General features: G+C 47.8%; 1 protein-coding gene and 1 pseudogene across 2 annotated transcripts; one reads left to right on the forward strand and one right to left on the reverse strand.

Moving 5' to 3' along the window:
• Positions 1–147: 147 nt before the first annotated feature.
• INHA (inhibin subunit alpha) lies at positions 148–3,286 on the forward strand. 2 transcript variants are annotated; one of them, XM_045198386.2, is made up of 3 exons: positions 148–308; positions 679–962; positions 2,297–3,286. In XM_045198386.2, the coding sequence occupies exons 2-3, from the start codon at positions 692–694 to the stop codon at positions 3,124–3,126; spliced, it is 1,101 nt and encodes a 366-aa protein (XP_045054321.2). In that variant the 5' UTR covers positions 148–308; positions 679–691; the 3' UTR covers positions 3,127–3,286. The 2 variants fall into 2 exon arrangements, with proteins under 2 accessions (XP_045054321.2, XP_024420086.2); XM_024564318.3 differs by lacking the exon at positions 148–308 and having other exon boundaries at positions 552–962.
• A 117-nt stretch (positions 3,287–3,403) lies between these two features.
• On the reverse strand, positions 3,404–13,613 carry LOC128780319 (UBX domain-containing protein 2B-like; annotated as a pseudogene).
• Between the last annotated feature and the right edge of the window lie 307 nt (positions 13,614–13,920).

The raw sequence follows: 13,920 nt of genomic DNA on the forward strand, positions 1-13,920 counted from the left end.
CGCCTGCAGCTGCCAATCCCAAAAATATTCTCTGATGACACAGCTGGAGGATAAGAGCCCAGACTGGCTCCTAGAGGCTAAGTTTAGAGCAGGCGGGACCACCTGCCCCCCACACCAGCCCCATTTCTAGCTCCAGCCTCAGCCTGTCCTCCCATGACTGGCCAGCAGCTGCTTGTTTGAAAGGGGCTCCAGAGGGTCTCAGGGGCTGGTGCATTGTCTCCCTGACAAATAACACTTTCAGGAGCTGGCAGACCCAAGCTCCCAGCCTCCTGTCCCACCTGATGTCTCTTCTGTGCTGCGTCTGGGATGTGAGTCAGGGGGAGAGAGAGAGAGAGTGTGTGTGTGTGTGCACACACGCGAGTGTGCAGGGGGAAGGGCTTGTAGGCACGGGTCAGGTCACTTGGGGTGAAAAACCTCACCAGTACCCTCCCTGCATTCCTAGCGGGAGTGGGAGATAAGGCTCAGGGCCACAGACATCTGCGTCAGAGATGAGGTCTCAATGCCATAGGCAGGCGCAACTCAGACTGCAGGGCGTGGGAAGGCCTGGGAAGTCTAGGGTGAGAAGGGCAGAAGAGGGTAGGTGGTGGGATGGGGAGGGACAGTGGGGAGGCCCCGGGCAGACCCTGACAAAGGGGCACAGGTCAGGGTGCCTTTGGCAGAGTCTCTTACCTCTGGCAGGGACAGGTGAGCTATGTTGCCCCAGCTGCCACTGCTGCTCCTCGTGCTGGTGGCCCCACAATGGGGCCATGGCTGCCATGGGCCAGAGCTGGACCGGGAACTTGTTCTGGCCAAGGTGAGGGCCCTGTTCCTGGATGCCTTGGGGCCCCCAGCAGTGACCGGTGAAGGTGGGGATCCTGGAGTCAGGCGGCTGTTCCGAAGACATGCTGTGGGGGGCATCATGCAGAGGGGCTCTGAGGCTGAGGAGGAGGATGTCTCCCAGGCCATCCTTTTCCCAGCTACAGGTAATGAGGATGGGGAAGGCGACTTTGAGAAGCGGTGTGGTACATAGCATGGGATCAGAAAGCAGGCAGGTCTGAGTTTGAATCCCAGACCTGCCAGTCAACTGGCTTTGCAACTATGGGCCAGTTACTAAACCTCCCTGAGTCTCTGTCTCCTCATCCATTAAATGGGCAGTAATGCCTGCCTCTCAGGATTCGGGGAGGTAGTGTCTCAGAGTGCACGGCTCCTTAGGAGGCATTGGGGGGATTTTTGCCTGGGAGGCCCAGTTTCTCTAGAGACAGAGATATGTGGGTATGGACCCCTTTCTGCGGCTTTTTCTCCTATCTCTGCCTTCGCTCCATGCTCTAAACCTTGTTTCTTTAGCCACAAGTAGCTGAGACTTGGGAAGACATCAGGGATGCAGGAGAAGGATTGGTTGGGAAACTTTTCTGGGATACTTAGTTCACCATCTCTTGAGTTCCCGTCTCACCTCCCCATGTTCCACTAACTCAATGCGTAAGGGCCTCCTCTGGGTGGTCTTTCTTGTAATCTTCTAGAGAGGACCCCATGCAGCACAGTGAGTAAAAGTATGGCTTTGGGATCAGGCGGAATCCCAGCCTGATCCCAACTACTTTTTTTTAACTACTTAGTAGTTAAAAGCCGCTTTACCTTTCTAATTCTCAGTTTCTTTATCTGCAAAATGAGTCAGCTGTGAGGTTTATAATGAGATAATCCATTTCCTCAACTGGTGCTGGTTCCTGCTTGTTCAGTGTAGCCTGTGTACCTGTCGGGGGAAGAATGCCAACTGCACTTTCTTAGAAAGCACTGTCTTTTATTTTTAGCTATATCCTTTCTCCTCTTCCTGCTCTTCCTCCTTTTTGGTGTTGACTTGCCTTTATAAAGTGGACTTATTTTAAAGAATTTGTCTTGTAATATTTCTGACATGTAAAAAGATGTAAAGAGTAAGATAACAAAGGCTTGTGTACACACCATTCAATTGCCCTTTCACCCCATCAGATGAACAAAAATTTAAGTCTACGTAACAATTCCAAGGGTTGGTGTAGGTAAAGGGGCGGGGACCCTTGCACACTGCTGATGGGAATATTAACTAATTGGTGAAATCACTGGGAGAGAAGTTGACAATATCTTGTGTTTTTAAAATCCTTTAATGATGAAATGACAAATGGGGAGCCTCTGTCTGTTCTCCCAGGACTGGGGACAGTCCCTGAGTCTGGCAGAGCCTTCAGTAGCGTGCTTGGCAGGCTCCTGAACGGCAGCACCTTCCCTCCTGACGAGGAGGAGGGGTCCCAGGTTCCTCACTCAGGGCTGCCCTCTTCCCACCCTCTGTCCCCTGCAGGTTCCAGCTGCGAGGGCCAGCCAGCTGCGACAGAGCATCGGGAGGCTGAGGAGGGCCTCTTCACGTATCTGTTCCGGCCGTCCCAGCACACGCGCAGCCGCCAGGTGACTTCGGCGCAGTTGTGGTTCCACACGGGACTGGATAGGCAGGGCACAGCTGCCTCCAATAGTTCCGGGCCCCAGCTAGGCCTGCTGGCCCTGTCGTCTGGGGGTCTCCTGACTGTGCCCATGTCACTGGACGAGGCACCCCCTCGCTGGGCTGTGCTGCGCCTGGCCGCCTCCGCCCTCCCCCTGCTGACCCATCCCATCCTGGTGCTCCTGCTGCGCTGTCCTCTCTGCTCCTGCTCAGCCCGGCCTGAGACCACGCCCTTCTTGGTGGCTCACACACGGGCCAAGCCACCGAGTGGAGGGGAACGAGCCCGACGTTCAACCCCCCCGCTGCCCTGGCCTTGGTCTCCCGCGGCCCTGCGCCTGCTGCAGAGGCCTCCAGAGGAACCTGCTGCACATGCGCACTGCCACAGAGCAGCCCTCAACATCTCCTTCCAGGAACTGGGCTGGGATCGGTGGATCGTACACCCTCCCAGTTTCATCTTCTACTACTGTCACGGTGGCTGCGGGCTGCCCACCTGGCCAAACCTGTCTCTGCCAGCCTCTGGACCTCCCCCGACCCCTGTTCAGCCCCATTCTCTGGTGCCAGGGGCGCAGCCCTGCTGTGCTGCTCTCCCGGGGACCATGAGGTCCCTGCCTGTCCGCACCACCTCCGATGGGGGCTACTCGTTCAAGTACGAGACAGTGCCCAGCCTGCTCACGCAGCACTGTGTTTGTGTCTGAGGGCGTCCTGCTCGTGGTGGAGCGCCGCCATCACCTGCTGGGGGGAAGGGCAGAATTCGGAAAACAGATGTTTTCCACCTGCCTCCCCCCTCTACTATTCTGCCTGAGGGCGCCCCTCCCCATCCTACCCTGCCCCATGGGTAACGCGACAATAAACGACCCCGTGCATGCATGTGACCTGGCATTGCATTCTTGGGCTTCTAGGATACCGCGGGGCGGGGCGGGGGAGGTCTGAGCCCTGGCAGAATGGGACTGTGAGGTCTCAGGTCACTTAGCTTCACCTGACCTTGGAGATCTGGTGTTCAGGAGCGGGATTTGGATGCGTGTCTGGTGGGAAGCTACCACATTTGGGGATGACAAAAAGGTGGTTGAAGCTCCTGACAGCCACTCTGGAGACAGAACTGGCCCTCATGTCAGCCGGACCTGACAGGTTAATCGGGTTGTCTGCCCCACCACACCTAAAAGCAGCCGAGGCTCGCAGAGCGCCTGCATTTAAGGGGGCCAGAAGCCCCTCCCCTGCCATTCTCTGCCTGAGCTGATGGGCACCTAGCTGAACGTCAGATGATTCGTGGACCCTTCAGAGCTCGTGGCTTGGGGCCCCACTAAGGCAGGTGTTCAGAGCCAGTAAGATCTTGGATTTCTCAGGAACTTGGGTGGGATGAAAGGCAGTGTCTGAAAGGTGACAAAGATGGAGAGCAGGTGGAAGAACGAAGACCTGAGGATTTTAATTTGCTGAGGGCCCCGGAACTCCCTTGAATCTGTCACTGGCCAATGATGTAGCCCTTCATGAAGCCTGGTTGTGCTGGGACCCAGGTTACGGGTTCTTGAAATATTCAGCTCCCTGACCCACCCTGTGTATCTTTACGTTACCCCGCTCAGTCTTTAACGTTGGAAGCAAGGCAAGGAAAGCCTACTGCTGGAAAAACGTGTGCTCTTGTGTGACCCTTTGCACACACTTTGTGTACATGCTGAGTCCAGAGCATGGTGCAAAGAGCCCCTTTCTTTTCCCATTGGACTCTTTCTGCTCGCCATAATTGGCCATTGGGACCTCCCTCCACCCCTTCCTCCCTGCTGTTGTCACTCTCCTCCTCTGGGTCTTGCTATCCTCCTGTCCCACCCCAGCTCTGGCTCTCAACCAGCTGGTTCCATCCAGTCTCCCTTTAATGCAGGTGTGTGTGGAGGGGAGGTCCCTCGGACTGAAATTCCAGAGCACTATCTAGTACTCACTGCACAACTGCGGAGTGTATTTCTGCTACCAGACGGACTCATCAGAGACCCCCTTCTACTAACCCAGCTGGATGGGGTGAGCCGGTGAGCACTGCCCAGGAAGGGGATGTGCAGTGGAGAGAATCCCACCCGGCACCCTCTGGCTAACACCTCCCCTACCTGAGCTGAGTTGAGCTGAGCTGAGCTGAATGAGAACTTGTTCCCCGAAGCACAGGAGCCCACCAGAGCAGCCCTCAGCCGTGCCCCTGCCATGGCCTCAGTGGGCACTGAATCCAAGAGAAGGCTGCTGCTGCTCTGGAGAGGAAATCTGCCTGTCGTAGTTCTGAGTCTCTCCCAGCACCTTCACCTGCACCCAGCATAGCAGCTGGGCCGTGCTAGGGGCTGCTGGGCTTGCTCCGCCCGCAGTGGACCACAGAGAGGACTGGCTGGGCTGGGCCAGAGCAGGGAGTTGGGATATTTGCCTCAAGCCTGCCTGAACATCACTCTGTCCCCATGGCTCCCCTTGCCAGATCCTCTCTGCCTGAGTGGGGCGTTTCCCTGGGATCTTCAATCCTCCTAGCAGGCTCAGGATTCTCCTTCTTCCCACCGCGGCCGCCTACGACCCTGCGCTGTGCAGACTTTCCCCGGCCCGGGAACGTGATTGGGATCCAAGGGCTGAGGACACTACTGAGGGGCACAGCGATCTGCACCAGGTCGCTTAGCAGGCTGGTGTCGCTGGTGAAAAGTTTTCATGTATCAGAGACAAAACGAGGAAAGTGAGTACAGCGTAGTACCTTTCAACAAAGCCAGAGGTATTCATTTTAAAGGGCCATCCCTTATTCTCAAGTTATCATTTCTCTGTGAGTGTGTGTGAAACTGTTGTTTCTTTTATGGTATTGAGGTGATGGTAGAAGGTAGTGGTGTTTGTTTGTTTTAAGGTTTTTATAAATAACAAAATTAAAACTTGGAAGTTCTTATTTGGACCTTAAGATTTTTCTTTGTAATTTTGCTGATGGAATTTCCAACTCTGTAAAATCTGTGAAATTCTAAAGTCTGGGAGTCACTGGTCTGGGCCACCCCTTCCAAGGTCTTAAGGGATTCTGCTAACTGAGCAGATCTGGGAGATACAGCTGCCCCTCCCTAAGACAGGCAGACGTGACTAAAGACATCTTTTGTCCTCAGTGCTGGCCAGGAGACTAAGAGCAGCACACTTCAGTGATCCTCCCTGTTCCCAGGGCCGATACTTGGGAACACTATGCGTACTCTTCACTCAGAGTTAGTTTGAATAGAAAACCCAACTCAAACAAGCTTAGATAAAAAAAAAAAAAAATCATTGGTGGGGGTGGGGGGCGGAACTGGGAAGAGCATCACAGGGGAAACTGGGACAATTGTAATAGACCAACAATAAAAAAAAAATCTAAAAAAGCCCTGGCTGGTGTAGCTCAGAGCGTTGAGTGCCAGCCTGCGAACCAAATGGTCCCCGGTTCCATTCCCAGTCAGGGCACATGCCTGGGGGCATGTGAGGTGCAACCACACATTGCTGTTTTTCTCCCTCTCTTTCTCCTTCCCTTCCCCTCTCTCTAAAAAATAAATAAATAACATCTGTAAAAAAAAATCACAGATTTATATCAAGTCCAGGAGCACAACTGGCTAAGATGGGCTGATTCTGGGCTTCAAAGATGCTGCAGGGTCAACATCCCCTGGGTCAGCTCTGTCCATCCCAGGTCCAGGCTCCCTTCATCACACTGCTTGGTCTAGCAGGAGGGAGATTGCATACAGAAGACCCAGAAAGAGTCTTGGTGGCCTGATTGTCCCAATTAAGGTCATGTGCTTCTCCAGGAAGGGTGCCCGAGGGAACAGAATTAGTTAGTAACTTAGATTATGTGTCCTAGCCCTGTAGCCCAAAGCCTAAAGCACAAGGGCTAAAGGTGAAAAAAGGTGATATCCCCAAAGCAGGGTACAGTTACCCCACAAAGGCGGGGTAGAGAAAAGCACTGTTGTTTCCTCCTCCTAATTGTCTCTCACATTAAGCCCTTTTTCCCTACTTAGACACTATTTTGCCCTTTAGGCAGCAATTCTTTTTTTTTTTAATTTTATTTATTTATTTTTAGAGAGAGGGGCAGGGAGGGAGAAAGAGAGGGAGAGAGAAACATCGATCAATTGTCTTACCAGAACCAAACCCACAACCCAGGCATGTGCCCTAGCCAGGAATCGAACCAGTGACCTTTCGTGTTGCAGGATGATGCCCAACCAACTGGGCCACATCGCTCAGGGCTAGGGAGCAATTCTTGGTTGGGCAATTCGGCAGCCTCTTTAACCAGTCTCCTAGCAGTTGTTCCCTACCCCTCCAGGGCATGCTCCCCTGGCTACCAAGAAACAGTCACAAAAGCTCCAGAGCAGGTCTCTTTTGAAATCTTCTCCCAGGGGTAATGCCACTTTAAAGACTTTCTATTATTATAAGTCGCTGACTTTGGGAAGCATGCAATGACAGTTACCCTTCTCACAACAGACTCTGGGAATTAAGTATTCATGGGGTTATTGAAAGGTCTCAATTATCCATCATCTAAATTGAAACTGTTGCTTGGGGTGGTGACCACACAAAACTGTCCAGGTGATGCGTTGTGGAATTGAGCACCTGAAACCTGTATAATTTTGTTAACCAGTGTCACCCCAATAAAGTCAAGAAAAAGGGAAAAGTAAATGGAAACTTGCTCTACAGTTTAAGCAAAATCTGAATGAACATCTTGCAGCTGATTTCTCCATAGATGTATTCAAACCACTTATGAAAGGAATGACCCAATCTGTATTGTCACCTGTAAATGACTTAGATTTGTCATCACTTGAATGTCTTGAGGCTTTGTTCACAGGGACAGTCCCATATTCTTTTGCCCCTTTGAAAAGTTTATTCACAATTTTCCCAGTAGAAAGTCAAATGATATGTAGTCCCCTGTATTCACGTTCCCTTGAACAGCACCGTGCAGTGGAAGGACGTGGTGCTCAGCCCCTCAACGGAGTGGACACATCCCCAGTAGTGGGCAAACCTTTGAGGTGGTTGGTGTTCATGAAGTTTTAAAGACCGTAACTTTAGGTCTATCAGATTTGGATTTTCATTTCACTTCATTTTCCTATAATTCTGCCAAAGCCAATTTATTTCTTGATATGTCACCACTTTGGTGGTCTTGAGGTTTCTTTGCGAGGTCTTCACTTTCTTATTAAATTCTGCAAATCCAGTGCTTTTGGGGGCCACAGCCTTGAAGGCCTGTCCTACTCTGTGGGCTGGTGCTGCTCTTGCCACCTTCTGCCAGCTAGCTCCCTGGACCTTTACCCTTTTAGTGTTTCTTCTTTCCTCCTTTTTTTGGGGGGGGGGTGAGTGGGGGGACATTTTTTCCTACCCTGTAGTTTGAACACATCTACTATTTTTGCTTACCATCGTTTTTGTCTCATATCTTCCTCCTAGATTCATTTTTCTTAGAGCTGACCTATCCTCTTTTATTATTTATCTCAGAGTAAGTCTGTAGGTGATAGACTTTCCGAACTCCTCTTCCACCTGAAAGTCTTGAATGATAGTTGGGTTGTTTATAGTTCAAGATTCAAAGATTTTTTTTCTGAATTTTGAGAGTCTCTTTGTTTTCTTCTAGCTTCCTGTTTTTCAGTTGAGAGACTTAACGTCAGCATGATTCTCAAATCTTTGCAGTTCATCTGTTTTTCTCCTCATTGGAAGTTTTCAAGATTTCTTCTTTACCAGGACATCTGAAATTGTATTACAGTAGACCTACAGGTTAGTTTTGAAACTAACTTGTGATGTCAAAGAGCTCCTTGGCATTTGGTGGACCCTTTTGAATTGAATATACATAGTTTTCTTCAATTCTGGGACATTTTCTTCTTTTATTTATTTGAGTATAACTTCCTCTCACATTCTTCCTAATTTCTACTCCGAACTTTTATTAGATGATACTGATAGTTTTAGATCAGTTCTCTGTATATTTTAGCTTTTCCTTTTAATAAACACTTTTTATATTTCATCTTGTATGATGTGATAGAAAAACATTATTTGCTCAGTCCTCAGGTCACATGGTATCTATCCATTACTATGCTCATTTTGATCATTCTTTTGAAGGGATTCTTGTTGTTTCAAAATCGTCTTTAGTTTTTTAGTTGATTTTAAAAAATGAATGTGACATCTTTTTGCATCTAAGAATGTTATAATTATTCTAACATCCTGTTCTTGTTTTATAAGCTATTTCACGGGATAAAAGTTTCAATTGGATTTGATATCTCTTTCATGATGTTGACTTTCTTAAAATGTTCAGTAATTATTGGTTGGAAGCCCATCTTTATCTAAAATTCCCCGTTAGACTGTTTGCCCTCTCTGACTGTGTAGTCTCTAGCAAAAGGGGTGTAAAATAGTGCGGCCTAGAAAAATATTCTTTCCCTGCCACTTTCTAAGTTCTCCTGACTAGGCCAATAGCCAAATTAGCAGACACAGAATAACAGGCAAATAAAATGAAGGTTTAATGCATGAACCTAGGGAATTTACACAGACACAATAAATCCATGAAAATTCCACGGCAGTGAAACGACATTGGGTACATAAGGCATTTGAACAAAGGAAAAAAGGGAGGGGGATGGGATATTAAATTTCAGAAGTGCGAGCAGGCGATTCACAGGTAGTTGAGTAGAGGGAAGACACAGGGGAGGAAAATCCTCACTCGGCGACTCAGAAACAACCGGACGCTGCGGTGTCCAGGCACCTGCTGGACACCTGCTCGAAGCCCTCGTGTTTACCATACTGAATTCAGACTGGGCTAAGGGGACCATCCTAATGTCTCCTTCCCAAAGTAGATTTCTCTACCTGAATCTCCGGGGCAGGAAAGTGGAGGAGGATCAAAGGATATGAGTCCTTGTTTCTTAAAAAACAAGCTTAAAATTAATATCCTAAAAAGCAGCTTCAGGGTGGCAGAATTTGGGTCCCTTCAAGGTAATGTCAGGGTGCATATTGAAATTTATCCTCAGTAACTGTCCGGGAGGGGGTATTTTGGCAGCTTGTCTTCTGCAAGTTGGTGCTTTCCTTTCCTCTTAGGTATTAAAAAAGAAGGGAGCAAAACTGGCTAAACTTAATTAGGCTGAAAGCTACAGCTTCATGCACTCCAGGGGGGAGTTGAATCCCTGACAAGAGGATTAACACCCTTCCATTGTCCCCTGTTTAGGGAACCAGCTTTCCAGTCTTCCCAGGGTACAACCAGTCCATTTACCCGAACCACTGGGGGGAGGAACAGACAATAAAGGGGAAATTCCTCTTCTGGGCACAGGCTCACTGGAAGCCAAGATGGCTCAGAGGGAGGTCCTTCCACTTTGCAGCCTGCGCAGGAGGAGCCTAGATGGCAACCAGAAAGGGAAAAGGATTGGATTGGGTAAGGGACAAAGAATCCCGGAAAATCTAGGAAATGGATTGTTTTGGGGGAGGGCCCAGCGCAAGCCCACAAAGGATTGGGAAAGAGATTGGTCACTTTGAAAGCCTGAGGTAATATAATCAAAGCTTAACAAAGTCCTCTCCCAGTTAACACACATGTGTTCACCTGTTCGTTCGTGCATTCTCTGTAGCAGCCTTGTGGGCCTAGAAGCTGCGGGGGTCCGAGCACGGGCTCCAAGCGTGAACCTGGGTGCAGCAATGGAGCACTGGCCAGAGTGCAGCTGGGAACAGAGACTGAGCTAGCCAGATGGGGGCAGAGACTGAACTGGACTAACCTTTGGCATGGACTGAACTAATGGTACAGAATTGCTAGACCCTGGCCTTTCTACTGGGCCTGATGAAGATGAGGCTGGACTTCTTCCACAGCAGAAGAGCGCCGAACCACCTGATGCTGTATGAGACAGACTCTGGGAACCTGGGGGACAGTTTTTTTTTTTTGGTCCAGCTTCAGTAAATCTTACCACTACACCTCATCCTCCTATGTGTGGTCCCCAAAATGCTTTTCTCATGACACTTCAAGAACCCCATTTCTACTGGCAACACTTGGGCTAGAATCACCTTTCATAGCACTATCTCCACCATCACATGCATCATGTCTGTGGTAGGCAGAATAATGGCCCCCTTCCCCGAAGATATCTATATCCTAATCCCTGAAACCTATGAAAACGTCATGTTACATCACAAGGGAGAACTAAGATTGTGGATGGAATTAAGATTGCTGACCTGAGGACCTTAAAATAGGGAGACTATCACAGATTATCAGGGTGGGCCCCATGTAATCACAAGTGTCCTTAAGTGTGGAAGAGGGAGGCAGAAGAGCTACTGTTGGAGGGTGTAATGTGAAAAAGACTTGTCACCTGCTGGTGGTTGATGCCAATTCAATGCCAACAGGAGCCCCCAATTTAGGATGTGGTAAAAAAAGGAAACTTTATCCAGTGCAAAATAGCTCAATTGTAATACAGCGCAGCTACAAAAACAGCACGGCTGTGGTACAGCTCCGTTGTGGTACAGCACTGCTGTGAAAACCGTATGGCTGTGGGGCCAGGCCCCGCTCCAGCTAGACAGCTATGCTCTGCCACATGCAGGTCGGCTCTGCCATTTCACCTTACCCAGGGAGGCACTGTCTTTGGGTGGAAAGGAAAAGTGTGTTTTCACAGTCGGAGGGAAGCTGGCCTATACAGACATAAATCCCCATCCCAGTCCCTGATTGGTCTGTCCTTATGCAAATGAAGACTCCAAATACTTTCAGTTTGATTGGTCCAAAAGGCACTGTCCTGATTGGTCAGAGTAGTGTAGTTTTGACTGGGTGGGGAAAGCCTCAGTCCTACTGGTTGAAATAAAATTCCAGGAACTCCTTCATAAGGGCTGGCTTAGGCCAGCAGTTCAGTGCAGGCTTCTCCCTGAAGTGCAGTTTGTATGAGAGGCTCCCAGTGTACACATGACTGCTAGGCTTTGTTTTTAAAATTTGAGCCCAGTAAGCCACAAGCAGCCCTGCTCAGTAGGTGTCTTTTCCAGGGTTCACATAAGCAACTGGCCATTGCTGGCTGTAGAGATGGAAGGGTGCCACAAGTCAGGGAAGTGGGCAGACTCTCAGCTGGGAAAGACAAGAACAGATTCTCCCTGGAGCCTCCAGAAAGGAATGTGGCCCTGCTGACACCTTAATTTTAGCCTAGTGAGATACATTTTGGACTCCTGGCCTTGAGAACTATGAGATAATAAATGTGTGGGTTTTTTTAAACAGCTAAATTTGATGCAAATTCTTGCAGCAGCGATAGAAAACAAATACAGTGTTGAAATGTGACAGCTGGTGTCTGTCTCTTCCACCACACTGCCAGCTTCTGGAGAACAAGAGCTGTTGGGAGGTCTAGGTCCCATGCTTAGAAGGGTCCAGCTGCACATTTAGGTGGGGTGTTATTCTTGGGAAATAAAACTCAGAGTGTTTGTATGTTAAGAGTGTGCTATCATAGCAATTCTCAGAAACACAATTTAATTCATGGTAATATGAAATTATGCAGCAGCAGGCCATACATCCTATATTACTTTCTAAGGATGCATTTAAAAAAAGATATTATTTATTCATTTTCAGAGAAAGGGGAAAGGAGGGAGAAAGAGAGGGAGAGAAACATTGATGTATAAAACATCAGTTGGTTGCCTCTCGCATACCCCTAACTGGAGACCTGGCCTACATACAACCCAGTATGTGCCCAAACAGGGAATGGAACCAGTGACCTTTTGGTTCACAGGCTGGCTCTCAGCCCATTGAGTTGCACCAGCCAGGGCAAGGACAATTTTTAAAAAAAATTGATTGATTGATTTATAGAGAGAGAGAGGAAGGGAGGGAATGAGAAACATCATTTTGTTGTTCCACTCATTTATGCATTCATTGGCTGATTTTTCTATGTGCCCCAACCCAGGGTCAAACCCGCAAACTTGGCATATCAGGATGATGCCCTAACCAACTGAGCTACCTGGCCAGGGCAACGTTGCATGCCTTTGAAATAAAGACCATTCTCTGAGAAGTTGGGTCCAACTTCTGAATTTGAACCTCAAGCTTTAAGGAATCCTTAGATTTAATTTTAAAACAATGGGTACCTCTTTAATCCTTCTGGAATTTAATGTGCATGGTATGAGAGATAGAACTTAGTTTTTTCAGACGGAAAGCTAGTTGTCCCCAAACTACTGAAGTACTCATTATTTATACCATTAAAATAAATTTTATTGTGTATAGTAAAAAATCCCAAGTAATCATGGATTTTTCTGTATTTTTATCAGTATTTGTCTTTGTGTCAGTATCACACTGCTTTGGTTATTGTGGCTTAATAGGACACTTTGCTGTCTGGTAGGGCAAGGCCTCTATTAGTGCTGCTTGTTCTTTTCTTCAACATTTCTTGGCAGTGCTCATGTGTTTAGTCTTCCAGAGGAATTTTAGAATCAAGTTGCAAAATCCTCCTATTGGAATTTTGATGAAAATTGCCTTAAATCGACATCATTATAATATGGAATTAAATCGAATAATCTTCTCAACAGGATCATGTTATCTTTTCATTTACTTAAGACATTTTTAATGTCCTTAAAGTTCTCTGGTTGTGTTCTCATAGATCTGGCACTCTTCTCAAAATGTTCTAGGTATATACTTTTTTTTTCCCTGTTACGTGAATGAGATAATTGTTTTCATTTTAGACTTCAGTTTTTTGAAAAGGTTTTGTCTTAGTCACGGTTCGTATGGTAGCAATTTTCAGAAATATTCTCAAACTTAGGCAGAGAAGGAAAAGGGAGGATTCTTTGGAAGGTCACCAAGGCCTTCTCTGCAGGCCAAGGGCAGAAAGAGGAGTGGGCCTCCCATGGGGGCTGGGTAAAAGTGCTGCTTGGCCTCCTGCTGCTGCATCTCTCGTAGATGTTTTTCTCCCTGTAATCCCACTTTCCTTGCTGCTCTTTGTCCCACTTTCACTCTTCTGGGCAGGAAGGGGGTATAGAACAAATCTGACTGCAGGGGTTACCCGTGTGAATGGAGGTATTCTCAGAAAAATTCTGTGGGCTGGGGAGGCACCCCTGAAACAGGTTTCAGAGCACTGAAATGTCAGAAACTTTGAAAGAGTCTGTCTCTTCTTGCCTAAAGGGGTTAGTGTTGGCAGTTACAGTTTGGGGAAGCCCTCTCTCCCTAGTTGCAGGTGATTGGATAAACAGGGACTGACAGTCATCACCAGGTATGGGATTAATAATGCAACAAAAATATACCAAGCCCATATTATTTAGATTTGTATACTGCTTTGCTGTTTCGCTGTGTCTACTGATGTGCTTCCACTTACTCCATTTAACCACCTTTTAGGCTTTTGAGTCAGGTCCCATGTAGTTAAGCCATAAATGCTAAATTTTGTGGCTTAGAAGCATAAATTACCATGTTAATATTTTCTTTAAGAAATAGCCTCCTTCAAATTTTGCAACTTGGTATAAAGATGATTATGAACCTATTCCTACTCTCAACTAGCTTATGATTCATTTTGAAATGAATCAGAAATGGGGGCACTTCATTAAAAAACAAACCAAAACCCAAACCAAACAACTCCCACCCCCTGAACACCAGAAATTCTCTTAAGACTTTTATTTTATTTTTTAACCTT

This window comes from Desmodus rotundus, chromosome 2, assembly GCF_022682495.2.
Source record: "Desmodus rotundus isolate HL8 chromosome 2, HLdesRot8A.1, whole genome shotgun sequence".
NCBI lineage: Eukaryota > Metazoa > Chordata > Mammalia > Chiroptera > Phyllostomidae > Desmodus > Desmodus rotundus.

What these genes read in the sequence shown, in the direction of transcription:
- INHA (XM_045198386.2), top strand. Translation starts at nt 692, where the DNA reads ATGTTGCCCCAGCTGCCACTGCTGCTCCTCGTGCTGGTGGCCCCACAA. An exon ending in CATCCTTTTCCCAGCTACAG is followed by an intron (nt 963 to 2,296) that starts GTAATGAGGATG and finishes TGTCCCCTGCAG; the next exon opens with GTTCCAGCTGCGAGGGCCAG.